The 23,320-nt window shown below is 41.2% G+C and overlaps 4 protein-coding genes across 5 annotated transcripts in view; 2 read left to right on the forward strand and 2 right to left on the reverse strand.

Annotated features, from left to right (window-relative positions):
• Positions 1 to 1,809: 1,809 nt before the first annotated feature.
• Positions 1,810 to 9,489, forward strand: LOC107190179. Its single transcript, XM_015578931.1, has 9 exons — positions 1,810 to 1,969; positions 2,044 to 2,178; positions 2,862 to 3,317; positions 4,325 to 4,428; positions 5,400 to 5,486; positions 7,540 to 7,698; positions 8,086 to 8,283; positions 8,852 to 9,007; positions 9,096 to 9,489. The coding sequence occupies exons 1-9, from the start codon at positions 1,867 to 1,869 to the stop codon at positions 9,198 to 9,200; spliced, it is 1,503 nt and encodes a 500-aa protein (XP_015434417.1). The 5' UTR covers positions 1,810 to 1,866; the 3' UTR covers positions 9,201 to 9,489.
• A 587-nt stretch (positions 9,490 to 10,076) lies between these two features.
• LOC107190206 lies at positions 10,077 to 14,614 on the reverse strand. Its single transcript, XM_015578976.1, has 5 exons — positions 13,750 to 14,614; positions 12,923 to 13,260; positions 12,398 to 12,559; positions 11,575 to 12,010; positions 10,077 to 10,183 (listed from the first exon to the last, which is right to left on the reverse strand). Exons 1-5 carry the CDS (start codon positions 14,612 to 14,614, stop codon positions 10,077 to 10,079), a joined length of 1,908 nt encoding a protein of 635 aa, XP_015434462.1.
• A 3,525-nt stretch (positions 14,615 to 18,139) lies between these two features.
• On the reverse strand, positions 18,140 to 20,714 carry LOC107190207 (aladin-like). The gene is made up of 5 exons (XM_015578977.1): positions 20,337 to 20,714; positions 20,147 to 20,264; positions 19,606 to 20,075; positions 19,212 to 19,536; positions 18,140 to 19,136 (listed from the first exon to the last, which is right to left on the reverse strand). Exons 1-5 carry the CDS (start codon positions 20,693 to 20,695, stop codon positions 18,825 to 18,827), a joined length of 1,584 nt encoding a protein of 527 aa, XP_015434463.1. The 5' UTR covers positions 20,696 to 20,714; the 3' UTR covers positions 18,140 to 18,824.
• A 635-nt stretch (positions 20,715 to 21,349) lies between these two features.
• The window catches only part of LOC107190282, a 41,545-nt gene continuing 39,574 nt past the window's right edge, over positions 21,350 to 23,320 (forward strand). For both annotated transcript variants that reach the window (XM_015579064.1, XM_015579065.1), the window contains exon 1: positions 21,350 to 21,640. In XM_015579064.1, coding sequence (XP_015434550.1) covers positions 21,586 to 21,640 — 55 coding nt within the window. In that variant the 5' untranslated portion in view covers positions 21,350 to 21,585. The remainder of the gene's footprint in view (positions 21,641 to 23,320) is intronic.

Raw genomic sequence — 23,320 nt, forward strand, 5'->3', positions numbered from 1 at the left:
GCTTAATGCAACCATGCTTCAGACCAAAAATCGAATTTGCGTTTCTTTTTGAAAATACATCATGACATGTTATTGTATTAATTCTTTATTGGGTCGTTAGTATGTATAGTCTCGATGCATCTACTACACGTAACCTTGGCCTCTTTTCTAATGAAATGAAATAGAAATGAAAAATAATAATAATGGAAGGATGTTGACATTACATCGTATAACCGACTGAGTAAATTACATGTTATTATAATTCATTTTCTTCGATCTTGAACATAATCGAATCAAGACTTTTGCATTTACATAATACATTTGTATACTGATTGTTTCCCGCCCAAAAATTCGTTATTACGTAAATTTCGATAAAAATCAATGTAACTTAATTCTATGTTTTTGTTATGTAACTTTTACACGGTAAATCGAAATGATTTTCGTTTATGATTCAAGAAGTAATAGATCGTGACGTGTATAAATTTTGGTAAAAGTATTTTGTGAAGAAATACAAATTAATGTTAATTGTATTTGAAGAAACAGCACTATTGTAACAGAAGGAACGTTTGAGCGGTGTGGTAATCGTACGTGAAAGGTCATCTATAACACCTCCGTTCCCAATGTAGACATATCGTTACATATTTAGAATTATGAAATAAAATATCACTATCGTTCAAATTTGCATATCTCAGAATATATATTAGTTTCTTTAGTCTTATACTAACAATAGGTCTAATATTTATTTAAGAACTCTCTACCAAAAGTCTTCCATTTCCTTCTGTTTGGCGATGATAAGGTTCTAGATAAAATTAATACTTTATTAACAGTAGAGTTACTAAAGCAATTAAAATGATGGTAAAATATTGCAGCAATGCATTTTTCATAGTTTTTGGGTCTTTCATTGCAATGTCTAAATAAAATAAATAATTAATTTATGAATCTGATTCTACGAGTGTTAAATATTAATCAAGTCTATATTTCATATGCAAATTATTACACGTAATCGGAGTGGAAATAACATGCAACATTGGGAAATATCATTACATAAATCTGTATTGAATATTCATTTTCACGCTAAGATGAATAAACACAGATGCATAAACTTAAAAAGCTAACAGAAGGGAATAGAAAGCATCGAGCTTTGATAAGGCTTATCTATAATGTTTGCTATGATAAGGTTAAACATTATCAATTATTTACAAATAGAAAAGGAAGTTACAAGCTATGCAGAAATTCTGTTTCGGTTCTTTTTGTAGTTCTTAAATATTGGTTAATATTATATAATAAATATCCGAAATAATTTTTTAACAAAATCCCACAAAAGCTATATCATTGTATATAACTTTGTGTTTACAAAAGTTTATAGTTTTCAATATTTATTTGTAGCTCCTAAAAAATTTCGGAATAAAAGGATTAAATATGTAATTAATGCTAGTGTTGATTATAGAATTATGTAATTCAAATAAACATTGAAAAAGTGCAAACATGAAACGGTTTCTTAACAAATTACGGAACAACTTCATACAAGACGCGCGTGCGATCTAGTGATTTTATTACTTACTTCAACAAAGCACGTAGTTTCTTTTTCGACATATGAGTTGTTCTATAATCACAAGGGTGTACGTTCTCATCTGTCTCGATGGAATAATTAGAAACTGGCAGTGCACCGAATGACGAGCACACCTGAACTGACACGCAAGTTCCAATGTTGTGAATTACTGACACCTTCGTCGACTTGCGCTCATTCGAAAAATCACGGTCTTGCGCGCGCACAATCGCCTCGTGGTCGATTGGTCTCGCTGGAATCGATAGCATGTGCTTCGTGTTGTCGAGTTCGTTTCGTTCCTTTCATGTTTATTCTCGTATAAGTAAAAATACCTGTTTGTCATGGCGGCATATAACTTGAAAGACCCTGACGAGGTGAAGGAGTACCTGAAAAACCTTTACATAGAGTATAAATTTGGTTGTTACAGCGAGAAAAATCCTGAAGGTGAGGCACCTCAGGAGTGTTACCGCTAACGATCCTAACCTCTCAAATTAAACCACTCAAATTTCTTTTGATAGTTTGCCATCTGCTGGGCGATTATGAGGAAAGTATTAAAAGTGATTTCACGGTGGCGGCAAATATATATAAGAAAACTTGCGATGAAATGAATTATGGTAAAAGTTGCACAAAGTATGGGGATTTTCGCTTATTGGGTAAGTAGGTTTTGGTTGTTTGGTGTTTCAATTATCACGCCGCGAGATGTCGTTATGTTCTACCGCGAAATTTAAAGTAACGCTAAAGATATAATTTTATGCGACAATAGTCATGGATTCAATTTGTTTATGCGAAAATACGAAGACTGAAAATAACCATTTTCAATCAACTTCAATTATTTCTCTTTTATTTATACCAATGTTACATATTATGTTCATAATTCAATATCACCTGTGCACAGGTGTATGAGATTAAAAGTTGTGATAATGCATTAAATATTTGTTGAGATAATATAAGTGTGTCCAACTGCTCGAAATTCAAATGTTGTCGTTGTTCGTCGTCAAAATTTCGAATGTTATGATTGAATGGAAAAATAGCATTCCATTAAAAAACAATATCCCATCGTACACTTGTTTGTTTCCTCTGATATCCAGTATCTGGTTTTCTTTTTTCATTCCCGTATCTAAATCTTGCTATTCTTGCTGAGCTTCTTTTAGTTGTAATCTACTGGTGTACATGTTGGTGACATGAACTCACTCATCGCCGTATCTTCCATTATATTTTCCATTTCTTACTCCTTTCTATTTGCCTTGTACAGATTGTTAATTCCAATCAGCCTGTACCAAATGTTCTGTTAGTTTTCTCAAATTAAATATATACTTACAATATAATGCATATGCAGGTAGAGGTTGTGAAAAGAACATACAGGAATCATTCAAGTATGTGAAGAAGGGTTGTGACCTTAATGATGATAAGGGTTGTCATCATGCGGGTGTTTTTGCAGTAAGCAATGAAGAATTAGAAAAAGACAGAGCTGCTCAAGTTGCAAGTGGAATGAAAATGCTTCAGAAAGCTTGTGACTCTAATAACGAAAAGGCCTGTTTTCATTTGGCGGGCGTTTATTTGAGTGGCATTGAGGGACATGTGGAGAAAAATATGAAGGAAGCTTACAAATGCTCTTTGAAGTGCTGTGAGTTTGGAAATCCCTATGCTTGTGCAAATGTTGCTTTGATGTACAGACTTGGCGATGGTGTACAGAAAAATCCAGAAATAGCTGATGCTTTTAAAAACCGAGCTACTCAGCTGCTGAATGATATGAAACATACCAAGAAACAATTGAAATTTCATGATGGCATTAGTCCATAAGTCTAATTTATTGTTAGAATTATCTGTGTGTAGTAAATAAATGCTGTTGTAATTTTTTTTAAATGTTCTTATCTTCATTTTGCGGGCAACTTGAAATGTACAATTTTGTACACGCATTTACAATTATATATTACGGAAAAAAGGATAAGGAATTCAGTCAATGTTAACAAATTGCTCTTAAATTTCGTTTTTCTTTTAAAACTCAATATTAATCAGAACCTTATATGAATAAGTAACATCAAGTATCACACTCCTGATACTAGTTACTTATTATGTAACCCATGTTTAATAAAATACATACTATTTTAGTACAATCGACATTCTAATTCCATATCTGCAAAAGAATTAAAAATTCCTGATATCTATTACAGATTATATCATTTTTACAGATAGTACCGATGATTGTTGCCACCATGATAGTCGAGCGGTAGCAATTATCAGAGCAGCGTATACTTGCGTTTTCTTCCAATGAAAGTGAGACTATAGTATCGTTCTTGAATCACATTATACCTCTGTAAATATATACAGATATTCGCCAGAAATGTTACTCTATGTATGAATTGTTTATCGTGTAATGATTTCAATGCTATTACAAGGGATTGTTAGCTCCAAGGAGGTTGGAAGTAAATGATGAGATTAGCGATGCCCTCGATTACACTGCAAGCGGTCGCGCGCATCACCGATTGCCTGACGTTAGATGGCTTGTGACACCACACACATTCACTCTCGGCGAGAAAGTGACATAGAAACCTTTCGCGTTCTTCGCTTATATCGTTAGATTATTTAAAACAGTGCCGTCGGTCACATACAACATTCTGTACGTTGAGTTGTGGCCAGAGAAATGCGTGAATTACATTTCACTCTCGTTAGTCTGTTCATGCATAATACTACCTTCCTGGATCGTGAGTACATTGTATTTGCCTTTTCTTTTCTAAAACGTAACCAGAGTATATGTTACGTTCGATCGATTAAGTGTCAAAGATTCTTAATATATTTTAGGAATGCACATCTTTTTAGGGGGTAAGAGACCAGAACTCTTTATGTTAATCAACATTCGGGGCACCGAACGCAGTCAAGGATATTTTTACCAGGGACTTAAACCGGTATGATTTTCATACCAATATTATGCTATCAAAGCTATATCGAAACCGATATATTATCGAAAACCGAAATAAATACCGGTATTTTACATTTCGGTAGAAGTCCCTGATTTTTACCATGGACCGGACTGACCAGTCTTCAAAACTATCCAGCCGGTTAATTTGTAACAAGATCAATCATTGTTTGAATGAAATATTTTCGAAGTGATTACTTAATCATCTGTTACCTTCTTTCTCGTATTTATTCTTCCATTTGAACACGCAAATGATTTTTGTCCAAAACGTTCTCTTATTTGATTTGGTTTCGAATTTTGATTATCTTGTTTGAACAAATGGCTCCCGAAATAATCTCTCAAACCACTTCTATGTTGGAGCTGAAACAGACGACGAATAGGAGTCTGATTTTACATTTTTGAAACTAGAATAATAAAACAATTCAATTGACTCGTTATCTCAAATATTAATTCTAGGTTTGTATTTCAAACAATTTCACCCTATATCTAATTTACAATAACTATAAGGTCTTCGGCACAACTCCGTAGGTGAAAGCAAGTGATTCAGTACTAAACAGCAAGACAATGTAATTGAAGAATACATAATGTGAATACGTTGGAGGCGAGACACAGGCGGTTCCATTAGGTAACTCGTCAAACTTATTAAATATTTTGCGGCGTTTTCGAGAAAGAACTGTTGGAAAGAAAAGATTTCATCCAAATGTTCTTCTATTAATGAACCACGCATATTATTTTCGTGCTTCAGACATCAAAGGACACGGCCTCGCCGGGAGGAACAATATTGCAGGAGAATTCTCAACCGGAGACGTTCGAATTTTATTAACCTCCTCTTCGTCTTTCCCCCCTCTCTTCAGTCTCTCTGGTCATGTGACTCCCTCTACATTTTCAAAGACCCCTCCGCGGACGACGATGCTACAATATATAGCTAAAGCCGGTTTAAAGCAGTCTCCGGTTTATTAGCAGACCAGACTGACCATGCGGTGCTACCTGTTCACGTCGATCTACGCTCTCGTGGCCTTTGTTGTCTTCATCGGCCACGGCACTTCGGTGAGTAGATTTTCATAAAATTTCTCGTACTTCAAAAAAAATTCACTCCACACCAGAGACCTATTGCAAGAAAGTTTTCAACATATTTACTTCGAGAGAACAGGATATCTTATCTCTTCGGTTTTTACTTTCATCTTTAAGATTCGAACAACTAAACCCGTGAAAGTTACGAATTTCAAATTTCTTGTTTCACAATAATTGAAATCATATAGGTGTTTCTATCAGAATATACGTTTAATTTATTATAAATTTTACATTACACTATATCATGTTATATTGTATTATGTATTATACATATCAATGTATTATGTAATTTAGTTTAGTATACGTTTGACGCTGGTAGTTTAAAATTACGTTCGAATACCGGTTACCAAGTTTTGCATTTCTTTAAGTTGGAAGCAACTGCAGTGAATGAAAAGAAAGTGTTTTACACACGGTGTTTGTACAAATAATTTCGTGGACTTCTAGAACAGATGCCTAGAACATGTTGTCGAATTTTTCACTATTTTTCTATTTAATAAAAAGTGAATGTTACGTTGATAAAATAAAACGGGATCAAAATATGTACTATCGTAAATGGGGCGGCCATTACTTTCACATACACCCTGTTCTGCAAATACTTTCTTTATGCACTGTGCCTCAAAGGAGCACATTAAATGTTACTGTTCATTATTTTGAATTTTAACTTCCTTTCACAATGAATGACTAAAAATTTCGGATCATATTATTTAGTATTTTTTTTTCCTGTTTGTATAGTTTTGTGTAGTGTCTTGGGCGACCTCTGTTTTGACGTGGCACTAAGAAGCTGTGCATGAAAACGAAGGGGATCCGGTTTTTCCGGCATTTTTTCGTGGGCGGCGTGTAACATATTAAACCTGTTTACATACATTGGAGATGCACACGCCGGTTCTTTTTCTTTGTTTCAGTAGTCATTGAAGATTGTTATAAATGCAACACAAAAATCCATAGAAACTAATTATACTGATTTCATAAAAACTTTACCAATTGCGATTATTTGAAACTAATTACTAGACTCTGCAAACATAAAAATCTTTATCGTCCAATTTATAAAACAGGAAACAAACAAAAATTTCGTCATATCGTGTAGATATGACCTACATAACAATCAATTTATTTATCTTTATTAACGGACACGCAAATTAATAAAGAAGATATAATTGACAATATTATTGTGGGCAATCACTTTGCCAGTTATCTTGCGAATAGTAGAATTCAGTTGTAAAATGTATATATAAATATAAACGTAAAATACTTTATCTGATTCAAAATAGAAGACAAAATTTATATGTATAGTCAGTAAATAAATGCATAGGCATGGACGAGGTTGTATATACCCTTTGTATCGTTTGAACAAATACCTCGTCAGAACAAATACCATGTCGTTTTGGGCTTGATTGATGGTGGGAAGAAAGGCCCCGAGTGGTCAGTTAATATTATCCCACCTTTAGACGGCACAATAGTATCTGGGGTGATTTATGGTGGGGAAATATCTCTGGTCGCCACTTAATATTCCTATACCGTTTTAAGGCACTCGTTTCTTCAGTCCTTCATAATTCAAAAACTAAAGCCTTGGCATTCTGTGTTCATGTAATATGTCTTCTTACCTTGGACCTTGGCTTGTACAAAAATTTACAAAAATACCACTTTGATACGTGTGATCATGGGGAAATCAGTAGGTCTCTGGTTTGTTGGTTAAATATTATATGAATATTTGCGAAAATGGCACTTAAATGCGTGTGCCGTCGGGTAGTCAAAAGGTCTTGGTTTGTTGAGCGAATATTATTACGTAAATATTTACAAAAATGGTACTTCAACGGTGTTAATCAGGAAACAATCAAGGAATCTCGATGTGTTCTTTGAACAGTAAATAATTATTTGCGAAAATGATACACGGATACTTATGACCTTCGAGTAATCGTGATGTCTGTACATTTTTTTCAAATTGTATAAGTAATTACAAAAACGGTTGAGCATCGTTATCCTAAATCAGGTACAAGTAATCAAACGTTCCCCCCCCCCTATATTTGCGCAGGTGGCCGGCGAGGAGTTATCGAACAAGATTAACGTAGACGTCTACTATGAATCATTATGCCCCGATAGCAAGTACTGGTTAAGAGTGCAATTGGCCGAATCGTACCACATCATCGGGGATTACATTAATCTCCATCTGATCCCATATGGAAAAGCGACGGTAAGTGATCGTTAGAGATTCCTTAAAATAAAATCTTTTTGTTGCATATTAGCTTGAGCATCATTTCTCTTGCCAGATTTGAAGTACAAAAATAACAAAATGATTCATTATCTGAAATTGCTATTATTTCAAATGAATCGATAATATTTTTATTTTTAGATAACTGTATTGAAAAAATAAAGTTCCGAAATAAATTATTTCTTATTTTCATGTCAAATAAAATTTGCCCAGGTCTGATACTAAGGTGTTATACGATATACGATAAATCCATAGCGGTCGCATGGTTCTTTGCCGCTACCGGTTCACAAGTATATGACTCAAACAGCAAGAATCATTCGTGTACTTGTGTTTTTTCGATCCAATCGGACAGTGATCAATGATTTACAGCATTCAAGAAACTCTGAATCCGGTTCGTGGCAATTCTCCTGTCAGCATGGACCCGATGAGTGTGATGGCAACAAGGCCCAGGCCTGTGCTATCAACGCGATCAAAAACAACGAACCAGCCAACAGAGTTCAACGTTTCACCGAGATGGTGGTTGTTTGCGCAATGTCGACTAGGTTCCCACCATCGTCTGTTCAGACGGTAGGGTTTTTATTAGTTATTTCAACGTTATGGAAAAAAGGGTGGTTTCGTTTAAAAAATGTAGGTGATCTTGATATCTCTAAAAAAAAATTACATAAAAACAAAAATGTGTTTGGCATCGTGTGAGCAGTATTTTAGTTAGGTGACTCACCCTGTATATTATAAATGGACAGAGTCCGCTGTCTAGTGTCAATTGTTGATTCCACCTTGTTATTTCCTTATGCAATCTGGCGGTAAAGAGACAGTCTTTAGCAAGGAATTCTGCAAACGGATAATGAACGGTCTCCGTTTGTTCTGGGAATACAGAATTATTTAAATAGCTTTTCTTCTCTGGAAGAAGCTCGATTTCTTCATTTAGTGAAGAAACAGTAACCACGTAAGGAGGTCGCTGATTAACCATTCAATGAGTTAAATTTGTTAAATAAAAATTCTCAGTAAATTAATTTTTTTAGAGAACACCTTTGCTTACTTAATGTTTAAGAAGATTTACCGAAATCGGGGTGTTTGCAGCGTAAACACACGATTGTCTCCTAGTTTTCTTTCGTGACAGTGGTAACTCTAATTTTAGTGCGCTGAAAAATTATTGGTGAGTCAGAAGACACAGGACAGTATCAAGAGTTGCATCGGAAGTCCTCTGGCCGACGACCTGCTTGCCGAACACGGCAAGACAACGGCCGCTCTGAACCCGCCCCTCTCTTTCGTGCCAACGATAGTGCTCAACGGAGTGAGTATAAGGATATTGAATACGACTTACATCCTAACTCGGCGTTGTACGAAATTTTATCTGTCTTTTCTTTACCATCCGTCCGTAGGTATACTCCCAGGAAAATCAGAACCAGGCGTACAATAATTTCCTTAAACTAATTTGCAACAATCTGCCAGAGGGGGCGAAGCCATCGGGCTGCAGCACCGCTTGAAAATAAACGGTTGCTTAACCCTTTCGTCGCTGAAAGCTTCAATAGTGGGTCACTGCTTTTTATACAAAGCCCACCACTGTCACCGTTGCTATCGATTCAAGAGGTCACTATAGTAAGCTATTTATAATTTTCATTTCAACAACAATTACAATCGACGAATTTACGCAGGAGTTAACTGTATCGGTTTAGTCTCCATAAAAACATACCATGTACTACGGATAGTCATTGTTAAGTATACGAAAGATATGGTGCACTTCTGTAATCATACAGGAATAAACCTTTACGCGGAGAAAAGAAGAATATTTTTTTTCAGATGGTATGAATGTCTTCCTATGATGCTATATATTATCTTTTATATTCTATACGAACTATACAGAATTAAAAGGCATCGCCTGCAACTGTGTATCCCGTAGCACTTGGAGATCCAAATCCTGTGCAATAATATTGAAATGACTTCCCGTAATCTAACTCATAAGACAGTTCTCTTGAATCCTTCAGTTCTACAGTTCTATAAAACAAAACACACCAAGCGATGAAAAACGAATCAACAGCCAAGAGACAAAAAAAGAATCCAGCTATTAATCTCCATACCCTTCCAAGCCCCTCGCAGCAGCAGCAGCGACAACGTGCACACATGTGCACGCGAGAAGGGAACGACAAAAAAAAAACGAAAGAAGCAGAATATGGTAATCAAAATCATTGTATTTCCTCTGTTGTAATATATACAAGTGCCTATGTACAAAAATATAATACGATTCTGTCGAGCGCAACAATATGTATATAAAATCGAGTACAAAATGGAAGGGGGGACAAGTCTTTGGAAATGTGGCAGGGAACATCTGAACGGAGTTGTTCTCGATCCGCGTCGAGTGCATCTTAACCGTCGATGAACACCGCGTCGTCCAAGCTGCTTAGCTCGAGAAACTGTTGTTCGATGTCCGAGCCAAGTTCCTGGAAATCGGCCACGTCCTCTTCGCAGTAGCCTGTAACGGAAACGTGTATATTGACAGGCATCGAATCATTTAAACACTTCGCTACCACGGACGAGATATTTCGTGACACAACATTGTTCGTACCCTAGCGAACAAACTCTGCTTCCGCTGGGGAAAAAGTGACATAGGGGAAGGACCTCCTACTATGCTCCTAGCACTTGGTATTTGGAATTACTGACATTTATGCCATATTGACATTCATTTTAACATTTATTTCAGTACTTGAATTAAATTTACCAAGTTGTGAAGACTGACGCTAGGATCCCAACGTAGAGGCGAGGTAACCGACATTCAGATGTAAACATAACAAAACAAGGTCGCGGGATATCTCGTCCGTGGTGTCGTACGGACGGTATTTTATCGCGGTGTAACTCGTCCGTGGCCATTAGTACGACCAATAGTATGCCGCGAAATATGTATCTCGTCCATGGTTGCGAAGCGGTTAATTGTATTTTTATTCCGGTAAAAATCGCGGCCGCTGGAGGACTGGAATTTAAAGGGGCACGCGTGTGTGTCGCACGTGGCAAACGCGTCGTATGTTTTGGCGCGTGCGTGCGTGCTGTGCGTGCGTACGTGCGTGTGCTCCCGGCGAAAAAAGTCAGGAATATTATTTTAAGACTCGGTGTGGGGTAAAGGCATAAAGCCGCGGCGAACCTCCTCTGAGATTAAGCACGGCCAGAGGAACCGAGGAGAGGCCTAGGCGCACTGTCATCGGCATCGTTACCACGCGGGCCGGTCCACCATGGGACAGAAAAAGGCAGCACGCGCGGCTGCGCGATACAATAACCGCGTTCGAACCAAGAACAACAACTTTGCCCGACTTTTTGTAAAACGTGTGTCACGCATGCTGTGCAACTCCATCCACCGTTCAAGGGTGAGCAACGACGGGATACACTAAATCCACGATTAATGTACGAAGGCTGATCGGCACTGAACATTAAATATTTCATAAACTAATGGCCATATGCGGCTGAAACAAATACCATTGGCTTCGGAATTCCAAGATCTATAGCTGTGCTACACCTAATTAAAAAGTCAACGTTACACCTGAAGACCTCTATTTGTCAGTACCGAAGAGCCGTCGAATACTCATCGAGGATTCACTGTATTCAGACCATTACAATGGGAATCCTTGCGGAATCTTGTGCGTCATAAGAAGAAGTAAAATTTTACGTATTTTTTTTTAATCGGCTGAGACGCGACTTTAAGGGGTGAAAGCACCCCTCGAAGTTTCGACCCTGGTTTCAAACGGACTTACAAGTTGTTAGACACCACTGTCTCTACGCACGTTAAAAACGTCCGTGCTCCGTGGGTTAACAGTGTGAACGGGGTTGGTGTTACCGATTCGATAAATAGTTTACGGTAGAAATCTTTCCTCTTACCTGTTCCGGCCACGTGTGAGTTGCTGACATCGTCGATAAGGAAACGCTTCACGGACTCAATGGGGACGTACTCTTGATTGCTGTCAAGGCTCATGGAAATCCTCTCGACCTGACACAGATTCGTCTGGAACAAGTCGGCGTCCTCGTCCGCGTAAGACTCTGAAGTCTTATATGACCGATAATTCGATTCCGCGGGGAAAACGACAGCGGTTTGCACCTGCTGCTGCTGCTGCTGCCTCGAAGTCGTAGAAATCAGATCGTGTCGCGACACATTGATCGCGTTGACGGTAATGCTCGCGGAACTTTTGGTCTCGGACGTCGTGGTTAGGGTGGACAGCGGCGTGCTCGGCTCCGAGTGGTTCTTCACGTGCTTCCTCAGGCTCGACGGATCGGTGTACCGTTTTCCGCATCCGGTCACTTGACAGGCGTACGGTTTCTGGAATTATTTCGAAATATCTTTCTAAAATATTGTCCAGATTTTGTGAATTTGAAAGAAACGTTAAACGAAGGGGAGTTTTTTTGTATGAGACTGCCTTGGCGATCGGAATTTATTTTGATCAGGAATGTTAATGATTAGTAGACTGCGGGTTTCATGCATTTATAGACTATAGTCACATAATTTTATTCTAAGATAAAAATTCTTCGTAAAACAATCGTATCTGAATTTAAAACATTCACTGTCCGATGATAACCGAGAACGATGACTGCGAATACATCCGATTAGCGATTTTTAAAAGAACTATTATTTGTTTAGTTAAGACCAGTCTCGGTATCAGTTAAGTAATCTGCAGACGTGTAAAGAAAAACTAAAAGAGTAACGTACCGTATCGTAATGTGTTCTTTGGTGTTTCGCGCGATCGCTGCTGTTGCTGAACGCCTTCGAACAGCCGCGATGCTGACACGCGTACGGTCTCTCACCTGTATGAGATCTTTGATGGATCTTCAGGTTCTCCAGCCGCGAGAAGGCCTTCTTGCATCCGCTAAACTGTAAAAATTAATAACTCTCGAAATCATTTCGTTACTCGAATGATTTGTTAAAATATCTTGTATATGAAAAATTGATAAAAAAAATGGAATGACCAAACTTGGCTTTTAAACATTAAGGTCGAAACGGACCACCGTATTCCAAGGGTTAAGAACTAGAGCGACGATATATCGAGTATGGAATGACCATATGGCTTTTAAGCATTAAGGTCGAAACGGACCACCGTATTCCAAGGGTTAAGAACTAGAGCGACGATATATCGAGTTGTAAACGATCATGCACAGTGTCCACCAAGTCACCATCAATGAAATGTTCCCCGATAAATTGTAATGTCCCAAAATTCGACATAAACTAGGTACTCACCGGACACTTATTCGGTTTCTCCCCGCTGTGAACCCTCATGTGTATCAGTAGTTTGTATCTGGCATTAAATGGTCGCGCGCGCGGACAGCCCTGCCAAAGGCAAGCGAACTCGTCCTGGCCGGTTCCGGTGTAACCATCCGCGTCTTTTTCCTTGTCCTTGTCCTTGTCCCTGTCTCTCTGTACCCGTCTGCTGTGTCCATGCGGGTTGGACGACGAGGACTCGACGTGTCGTCTCTCTATGTGTCGTACTAGACCTTCTTGTTCAGCGAACGCGCAGCCACAGTCTATCCACCGACACTGATACGTGGACGTCAGATTGTCCTCGGCGGTTGAGCAGTCTTGTTGAAAGAGGGACGTGTCGTCCGTGGTTCGAGATCCGTGGACACGGGGCAAACTGTCTGAAGCAACCGAAACTGTAGCGATTGTTCGATATTAATAGGCATGTTCGAGGGAAAGAAGCGTTTTACTATTATTACAGTGGACTCTTACGATATTCCTACACAAATTTGCTCTTCCACCACATTGCAGACAGAAAACATAGTTGCTCTACTACAGTAAATCCTCGACGAGTGTTCGAACGCTCTGAACATTAAATATTTCATAAACTAATATGTGGCTGAAATAAATATAATCGGCTTCAAAATTCCCAAATCTATCACTATGCTGAACCTCGTTAAAAAGTCAGCGTTAGACATGGGGACCTCTTTTCGTCAGTGCCTTCGAACACTCATCGAGGATTTAATATAATATCTTGGTGAGACATACGTATCCTCCCCATACTGTATTCAACAGACATTTCAATCTCCCGTAAAGACCTCGAGACTGACCATAAGACTTGCCCCGTTTCTCAGTTTCAGCCTTGGACACGGGCACCCGTCGGTCGGCTAGCAGCAGACCTTCGTTCCTCGGAAGAACGACCTGGTTGCCGAAACCGTCAGCTGGGCCGGTGTCATTGGCGAACGTCATCGTCGGGGTGGTGGTCTGTTGCCCGGAGACCAAGTGGCCAACCGCGTAGCACGAACCGTTCAGATTGGAGAACGGGTCCGGTAGTTCGTCGAGGTAAGTGGACGACGGCGAGGATGGTGACAGAACGTTGTTCATCAACGACGTGGGATCGCCTCTGATCAAGCTGAGATCGAACTCGTCGGTGGCCGTCTGCATCGGCCCGGTGAAGCCGTCCGTGTGCGAGTGCAGAATCAACGGTAAGGATACTGTGACGTCGTCTTGATATTCCTGGTATTCCGGATAACCCTGATAATCCGGGTAAACGGTGTTGCAGAAGCTCCGGGAGAAGGAGAAAGCCGAGCCCACCGAGGGCAGTCTTTGTCCGTTTGAACAGTCCGTCGAGTCGCTGTGGACAACGTTGTTCCAGGTCGGTGTGGTCGCCTCGCTGCCTGTGCTACCCGATGGCGATCTGTCCGTCAAGAGATTCTGTTGATACGGGTATTGGAACGCGGCGGTGAGTTGTTCCCAGTCTGTGTACTCGTGAGGACTCGAATTATTCGGTAGAATCGGCGAGGACACACCGGTGTCCGCTTGAGACGTTGCCCAACAGGCATGCTGGGGGTTGATCGTCATCGTCGGGATGGATGCAAGGTGTACGGGGTTGAAGTTCTCTTGCTTGATACTCCTCGAGACCGCCCGTTGGACGTCCTCCTCGTTCCTGTCCGCGTGGTAATCCTCGAGATGCATTTTTAGAGGGTACGCACGATGGGGTCTGGAAAATCGACGGTTCGCATTTAGACCTTCTGAAGGAAATTTTGTGTGAGAAAGTCGATAGTTTTTAGCTAGAGCATCGGGAACATCATCTATGGACAGATCCGCCAACGGGAAACGTTATGCACGAGGATCAAATTCCTTCGACGGATTTCGATAGGAGAGGCTTGACACGTTCGTAACCGGCAACGTAGTACTACGTGATTTAAAAGTCTTTAGCATTCATCGCCCCTTTCTCTATAGCACTTTAATAACTACCTGAAGTTGATCAACGGTTTAAAACCGTGAATTTTAACCTGTCATACTTTTAAATAGCAGAACTTTTCGGTATTCAGCTAAGGGTCTCGCCTTAAAACCGCCGGCTGCATATATGCCGAAGAAACTAGAGGAACCTGCGAAAACGTACCTGCGGCTATTCTGTACTGCTCGAACAACTGGGAGCTGGAGCAACCACGTCAAACTATTCGGTGTTTCATTCTTCCCAGCATGTTCAGTCCAAGTTCTCGAGGAAACGTTCGCGTCACCCGAAACTCAAGGACACCGTAATCGGGCCTTCGAACACCGTTATCACAAGGTCCAGAACCGCGTGGCACGCGCGCACGCGCAGATTTTAATCACACAACTGGCACGAAGAGTTCAAGTCACAGGGTTGGTGGTGGTGGATTACCAAGCGCGAACGGCGTCGAATGTAACTGACCCTCGAGTGATGAGAGAGAGGCCGATCCCGGTCCCGATCCTGTACACCCGTTCCCGCGTCTCCACGAAGACTATCAGCCGGGTTCAAGACATCGCCGCCGCGTTTTTCCAGCAGACAACGCGACAACGAACCCAAAGAGAGAGAAAGGATCCCCTCCACCCTATTGCTGGGGGGAGAGCAAGGGAAGAAGCAACGGCAAGAAGGGTACGCGCCGCCCACTCGCGTGGCCCGCAGCAGCATCACGTTCATCTCCCCCCTTCCTCGAGAAAAAAAGATACGCTCTACGAAGAGCAGCATTTGTTGGATCGGTGCACTTGCCTCACCGACACAGCGCGACGTGCCTCTCTCTAGTCTCTTCTGGACCGCACCAGGGTGGCGGGGTTGCACATCTGCTCGCACGTCTGTCCGTCTCTCCCTTTTTCCTGCGCTCTCCTTTTTCACGATATTATATTCGTGACCGTCCGTTCCTCTGTTTTTCTTATCCCCGGCACCGATTGGCGCATAGATTCCTGGAACGATTTGTATGTTCGATAATCCCGTGTTTGACCGCTGATTCGATATTCGGAACTGTGTCTGTCACAGGTGGCTGCCATCTTGGAAAGTCGCCATCTTTTAACCCCGTTTCGCGAATTTATCTTTCTGTACCGATGAAGGGGTGCTACGTTAAACGCACCGATGAATGAACAGTTAAGAGATTTTGTAACTATTAAAGTTCAATTTTAAATGATGGTAATATTAATGAATCGACGCGTGGAACTTCTGGAATTGAATGTTCCAATTCGTTTCTATATTCAATGCAATTTCTAATTATTTCACAAGGGAAACAATAACCAAAATTTCATTCAATTATATTTTCACATAAATGGAATGGTTGGATTGAGCCACTCCTCCATCCAAAGTGGGGCCTGGGGCTACACACCCTTGCCTAAAAATGCCCGTTCACCGACCTAACTTGTTAGACGTGATTTTGTGGCTCTGATTAAAGGGTCCCTAGTTCTGGTGAGAAAAGACATTATCGACCACTGGACGTCGTCCACCGGTTTGCTAATCTCAGAAGCGAATATAATTCGTGGACACCGGCATCCCTTTGAGACCTCGGTAGGAATATTCCGTGGCGTAGTCAGCGGGTGAAGCGAACGGGGGAGAAAGAGACGCGGGTGGAGGGGGTGCCTTAGGCCGATCTTTCGTCGGTCGAACCCCGAGAGAATCGGGTGCGGGACAAAAAACGTAAAACCAGCTGCCGCACACGCGTCACTTATTAACAACAGCTTCTTCGCGCGCACACATGAGGGGCAAAGTCGTTCACTCCTTCCTCCTATTACAGCCTACTATTATTTCACCTCCCCCCCCCCCCCCCCCCCAACACAAACCTCGACATCGTTGCGTGCGCGTTCACCAATCCCCGTGTTTTCAATCGTATGCATGCATGCATACCCTGGAAAACTAGCGGTCCTTGACTTTTGCGCCACGAAAACACATTCGGCTGAGCGGACTTGTCGGGGATTCGTGTTCAGGTCTAGTCGACGGAGTCACGTGGCGCAGTAGAAGGGTATAAGTTGAAACGTTAATGTCTTCCAGACAGAACGTACTACTGTTCATTTCTTTTTTTTTTTCCAACAGATTTCTGGATCTTATATACGTGTGGTGACTCGTAAGAGGCTACTTCGGGGTACTTGATGTCTAAATTAATCATTTCTAGTCGAGATACACACAAATCTCGTGTTTCCTCGAGCAAGATCGACAAGATGGGAATGACATTTCTGGTATATTTGCTGTTGCACACTTGTTCCAAATGATTTACAATATCGTCGTGGTAGTATTAAACAGGATTTTATTAAAAGTAAATAATACAGAAGACTTAGAAGTTAATAGTCAATAGAAATTCTTACAGTATTAGTCCATAGATCGGTTTGTCGCATTTTTATCGAAACATATTTTAGCGAGAATAGGGGGACCAAGAGGCAGTTAGATATTCGACACTTGTTATTGTACCGGATATTCTTTCTATGTTCACAAACGAGACTACTAATTGCTGTTTACTAGGAATTCAATACATAACAAGTAAGAATTAGGGTCTTGTATTAATTTACTTAAGAAAAAAAAACTTTGTTAATTGTTCTTGTCGCCACCCTAGCTCGTGTTCCATTACAATCATTTCCAATATAAATTAAATCGACCTTTCGTTACGAGCATACGCAGGAAGACTGGTGACTATAAAACGAATTGTGATTCCATTCATGAACCACCTAATCGAAAATGCATTGTTATGATTCCAGAACGACACTCGCGTCAGCGTTATCTTACAAGCTGTTGCTTCCAGTTTCTTTCAAGCAAACGCATACACACACACATGGACGTTCATCATGCATCCTCCTACTCATCCCCTATATACACACACGCGTGTGCATCTTGACTTCTGGGCGCACAGACGCACACATTACCACGTACAGTTGCATCTTATGGCCGGGTTATACGTCATATTACGGGTAGATAAGTGATAGAGGGGCACATGTGGCCTGCCAGCCCTCTATGCTTACATTATACATACTATGCTCGGTCCTCGGCCACGCTTTTTTGCCCGGGCACCTGTCAACTCCGTTCGTACCATCGCAACCGCATGTGTACGACTGCCATTAAAATAAATATACTGGAAAAAGGATTTCGATCGTACACCCCATACGGATGCAATAACAGAAAGAGAGAATTGAGAAGAAAAGGGCGGGGAGGATAGGTATCTTAACGAACATTTAATCGATGCGTATGGTATCCAAATAGCCTTTAGAAGAAAAACAGAAAAGAAACGGTCACCGTCGTTAGAGCGTATGTGGTTAGGTTCTGCATACCGCCGTTATAAATCCAGGGCGTTAGTTGCAATTATAGAATTTTCCTCTATATTTCACGCTTGTGGAATATGTTTTGTCTGCGATCGTAAATAAAGTGTCGGCCAGAAAATGATCGACTATGCTCGAGGAATGTATATTTAGGACGTGGAGGTTTCTAGAACGATGGAGCGGTTAATTTGTGTTTGGAGTTGCAACGGTTGCGAGGATAGTAGACAGAACGCTATTGGAAATAGTGCGGGACGCATCACGCACGTACGTGTCGGCGTTCAGCATTCGGTCAAGCGACGTAAAAATAGAAAGACGCGCGCTCTGCATGTGACTTCGTATAATTAGGTACCGAACCCGAGCCGTCGCGTTGTATATCCCATACGTTAAGAGGCTAGAGCGTTAGAGTGAGCCTAACTCAGGACCGAACGATTCTCGGTTTTTTTTTCCTTGTAAGAACGCCGACGGAACGGTTATGAAATATTATATAATTTTTGTCGGATCACAGTACGGTTTATTCGTTTTTCACGCTCGACTTAACAAAAATATGTGGATCCTTACGTATGCATTGATATGTACAAATGTTAGACGGTGTATAAAAACGCGGAGTTGAAACTTTCGTAGATCCTTAACTCGTGACAAGATTAACAGATTATAAACGTTAGGTGTAAGTAGCACTTAGATCGAAGTTGTACGCGTCGTGTCTCATTGAGAACGAATGCGGCAATAATGAGCTAGTTACGTTCATGTTCGGCCCAGATTCTCTCTCGACTATAGGGAAGTGTTGTACGCGGCCACTGCTCCACGCGATTGTTAAACAAATTGCGGGGGACTGGCTGTCGTATCTCTGGTAGAAATTCATACAATTCGGAACTTCGCCAGGAAATCCTTTAATGAGACAACCGGGTTTGATGTCGATGACTCGTGACATGTTTCCCACTTTGGTTTTCACTAATGCAACCAATGGGCTGTCCTAAACATATACAAAATTTATTAGCAGAAGTTTTAATAGATCATTTCTGGTTTCATCAATGATCGAGTATTGTACCTGGAAGAGTATGGCAAGGTATCTCCCTGTAGGATCCCATTCCATTGCAACTACTCGCCCACCGACCGCAACGTAATCATCATCGGACGAGAAATTGACTTTTGTCAAGTCTATTAGAGGAACGGCTATTTTGGTATCGAGTGTGGATGTCTTTTGGACATCAAAGATGTTTTCTTGCAATGGTAGAGCAAAGATTGTTGCGGACTCTTCAGTCGATGCAAATAGTAAAGTCAAGTTAGGCCCGAAACATGCAACTGCCACACGGCCATTTGGCACAGTCCATTTTTCTGTAGGCCACATTGTTGCTGCTCCAGTATTCCAAACTCTTTGCGCAGTAATTAGCAGTTAGGTAAGGCAGGCATTGTATTATGAAATGAATGATAAAACAATATACCTGAATATATTTCTGCATGTAGCAGCAAACAATTGGGAACCACAAGGTGACCAATGTGTGAAAGATAAGCCAGCACCTCCGACTCGCTTCAGAGGAACACCTTCCCTTTTAGAAGTATCCCAAATAATCATGTTAGTGTCTGCCGGTGAACACGACACCAGCAAATCACCCTGCGGATGCCATGTAACACTTGTAACAGGTACATGATTTCTTTGCTTCAGTAACACTGCATGACTAAGTGAATTACTGGCTGCACTTAATTCTATTGTCCAGACTAAAACACCTGTTTGACATGCCACTGCCAATTCCTTGCCAGCAAATGGTCTCCAGCTTATGCAACAAACTGATTTTTGAGCACTGTGTCTTAAGACTGGTACAACCGGTACACCTTGAGAGAAGATACGTATACGATCATCTCTTGTGACCACTGCTAGCCGTGGACAATGTGGATGCCAAGAAAGACATCTAATCTAAAAATTAACATTAGAAGTAAATCATGGAGAACATAAAATCTAAGGATTTAGTTGGAATGATTTCTTACAAGTGCCACATCCCAGTCCCTCGTATTAACAACATCTGCAACTGACCCTGACCCAGTAGAAGGTAAAATTTCTTTTTGATATATTCCTTTATCCATTAAGTCTAATACCCATTTTAGTCTGAAAAACATATGTAATATTAATGTCTAAGAAGAATGAAACATTGTTTAATAGGAATTACTCTATTAAAACCTTGTAGCGATCCAATGTACAACTTTTGTGACTTCTTGGGGATCCGTGGATGCAGCAAGGCAAATAGCTTCTGCCAGTCCCTTTTCTCTCCATACACTGGCGATTCGTTTAAAGATACTGTCATGAACTGGTAGAAATAAATCACCGGCGCAAATAGTACGTGCTGTTTCGCGGGTAGCAAGAATATCCGGGGCAATCGAAACTTCTGGATAGTCTCGCACGAACTTCGAAAACGGTTGCAATTCATCATGTAAGTTTTCATACTCGCAGTAATGCACAGCTTTTCCTATTAATCCGACAGTAGCGGGTTCATCGAACGAGGGACAATCGAAGTCGTGTAGCGAAAGTATTTTCAACATACTGAATCGTTTGGTATGCGCTTTAATAATTTAACCTATCAATAAAAATAACCTAACAACCGTCTATTTATTGAGTCGGATAGATATCGAGTACACGAGTCAACGATGTGTTTTAACGAGCTATACTAAATCGTGAAAAACGGAAACCGCTTCGAAAAAGCGCTTCAAAATTTCATATACAAGTAAAAAAACCACCAATGTATCTTGCTTCAATCGAAGCCGGATAAAATGGCGAACGATGATTTACATCGGTCTCCATGGTAACAGCCAATCGTGGCGCGGTGATCGCCGAGGTTCTGCGCATGTGGCGATTGGGCCGCCATTCGAAACGTTTGAATTTCATAGAAAAATTTCGAATCGATTTTCCCATTGCGAATTTTCATGACAGTCGATGTCTCCGCGTTAGGATCACGCGATTCGGTATTGAGAACCCACGTGAACAGACGCTTTTCATCGAAATTCGTTCAGCATTTCTAAAATCCACTAAAGGAAGCTCGTGGTGCATGGAAACGCTGCGAGCATGACAGAGACCTCGAGGTAGGGAGCAGCAGGCGCTGGGTGGGGACCAGAATGGAGGGGTGAGGTGTGGGGACAGCAGTGTGTGGTCGCTATTCGTGCGACGCGGATTACGTATTAGAGTTGTCTTCTGCTCAGGGCAGGCCTCGTTCGTCGGTAGTTTCGTTCCGAAGCTTTTTCTCACGGGAGGACGAGCATAGCCGGGGATCCATTTGTCGGCGAACAGTCGATAAAATGCTACCGCGAAGGTAGTGGCGAGATCTGTACGCGCGGTCATCATGATTTCGGTGGTACTTTCGTCCTAGAAAGTTGGCCGAGATCGCTGGGAAGGCGAGAGACACAAGGGAGGAGGACCAGCTCGGTCTTCGCGAGAGATGGGCAAGAAGGGTTCTAAGCGAAAAACCCGATGGAGAACTCTCAGCATTGGTGGTGAGTACATATGACAATGTAATTCTTTGCTCGGTGCTCGATGGAAGAGATGTTGTAGCGTGATCGTTACGTCTAGCAGGAAGTAAAGTATTTGCGTTTCGGGAGCTGTTGCGAAAGAATTGACAGAAATTCGGGATGTACAGGTACTTGTGCCTTACTCAGGATCGTTAGAACTATCTAAATTCTGTTTTAAGTCAGTTCCATCTCTGTCTTAATTCCACGTTAGCTACGGTTATTTGAACGCACAAGGAAACTTCCAACATTGAAAGTGATCATTCAACATTGAAATTGATAGTTATCCTACAGACGAATGTCAGTAATCGGTGTCGTTTCCTTAAAGTACTAGAATGGAATTGCACGTACAGAGTTTTTCGTCTCATGGCATCAGTGCACCAGTCTCATTTGTCAATAGTTTACGGTCACACTATGTATATCTCTTTCCATCAAGAGTACGAACATGGTTTCTCGTGCATGCCTACGAACCTGTCCAGTGCGTTTCGAAATTGCGCATTTCGAGTAGTTCATTAACACACTCGCTGCGATTCCTATAAACAGTTGTGGCGATCGTAGTCGGTGTACTGTAAATACTGTAATTATTGTGCGTAGTAGACGTATAACAAATGAAACGTGAAACAGCCCACAACGCCAGTTGGCGGCGTCCGTACATTGTTAAGTCATCGGAAACGCCAAATAGCATGATTCGCGGTGAACTCATTAATTCATTGCATAGAAATGTTTCGCGACTGTGACAACGTCGCTGAACATATGTATGTATGTATGTATGTATGTATGTATGTATGCACGTACTATCGGTATAGCGAAAGCTCTCTCAAGAATCGTAGTTTCGTTCTCTCTCGGCGTGTGTTATCAGGTGTGTAGAGTCGATATCTCTGTGTGCCGCGAGTCCCCGTGTAATTGTTCCTCTTGAGTAAAGCGAGTCGCGTTCGAGAGAACACCTATTCGTGTTAGTCTCGACCGTCCTGCCGCACGCGGTTACCTTGTGTCGGTTTTTATGTTCGATAACGAAAAGAGAGAAGAGCGAACAAAAAAAAAGAAATACGCACGGTTCCCGTCACGATAAACAAGGGCATGGGATAGATTTGTCGCACGGACGAACGAAAGTTCAAAACCGCGATCGTTTCATCCGGTGACAGGGCGCGTGGTTATTGCGAACAAAATTGTCCGTTCTGTCTGGGACCGAGCTGTTTCCCAGCCAACCATCGATCCATACACCCTCCATGACTTCACTTCTTCGTTGCAACATACCTGTCTACCTAGAGCAAGTACCCTACACGCGACCTTACGTACCGTCAAGCTGATTCTCACAGAATGTCTCTCCTTCTTTCTCTCTCTCTCCCTTCCTTACTGTATATGTATATACATATCTCTTTCTAGCTCTCTTTATCGCTCGTTGAAGGTGTCCTCTCCGTCGTTCGTTGATGACCCCTTCCAACACATACACGCTTGTATACACGACACCGTGGGGATATACACACTATCGTCCATAAGTATTTAGATACTCTGTGGAATCTGATCTTCCTGATCAGATTCCATTTATCCAGCCATAGTGGTGTGAACGGGTCTAAATACAAATAACAGAAATTCTATGGCATAAAGTTCAGTATGTCCGGAAGATCGATTTTTATTCAATTTTGGTTGTTGCTCTTTTATTTGTTCCGC

Source organism: Dufourea novaeangliae, unplaced genomic scaffold (genome assembly GCF_001272555.1).
Source record: "Dufourea novaeangliae isolate 0120121106 unplaced genomic scaffold, ASM127255v1 scaffold168, whole genome shotgun sequence".
NCBI lineage: Eukaryota > Metazoa > Arthropoda > Insecta > Hymenoptera > Halictidae > Dufourea > Dufourea novaeangliae.

Bases quoted from the DNA above. Each gene is read 5' to 3' on its own strand.
- LOC107190207 (XM_015578977.1), bottom strand. From the start codon at position 20,695: ATGTTGAAAATACTTTCGCTACACGACTTCGATTGTCCCTCGTTCGAT. The intron at 20,265-20,336 runs GTTTTAATAGAG...TATGTTTTTCAG, and splicing joins GTACATTGGATCGCTACAAG to ACTAAAATGGGTATTAGACT. The intron at 19,137-19,211 runs GTACAATACTCG...GTATATGTTTAG, and splicing joins ACCTTGCCATACTCTTCCAG to GACAGCCCATTGGTTGCATT.
- LOC107190206 (XM_015578976.1), bottom strand. From the start codon at position 14,614: ATGCATCTCGAGGATTACCACGCGGACAGGAACGAGGAGGACGTCCAA. The intron at 13,261-13,749 runs GTCAGTCTCGAG...TCTTTCAACAAG, and splicing joins GAAACGGGGCAAGTCTTATG to ACTGCTCAACCGCCGAGGAC. The intron at 10,184-11,574 runs GTAAGAGGAAAG...TTTCCGTTACAG, and splicing joins CTCACACGTGGCCGGAACAG to GCTACTGCGAAGAGGACGTG.
- LOC107190179 (XM_015578931.1), top strand. From the start codon at position 1,867: ATGGCGGCATATAACTTGAAAGACCCTGACGAGGTGAAGGAGTACCTG. The intron at 1,970-2,043 runs GTGAGGCACCTC...TTCTTTTGATAG, and splicing joins CAGCGAGAAAAATCCTGAAG to TTTGCCATCTGCTGGGCGAT. The intron at 5,487-7,539 runs GTGAGTAGATTT...ATATTTGCGCAG, and splicing joins TCATCGGCCACGGCACTTCG to GTGGCCGGCGAGGAGTTATC.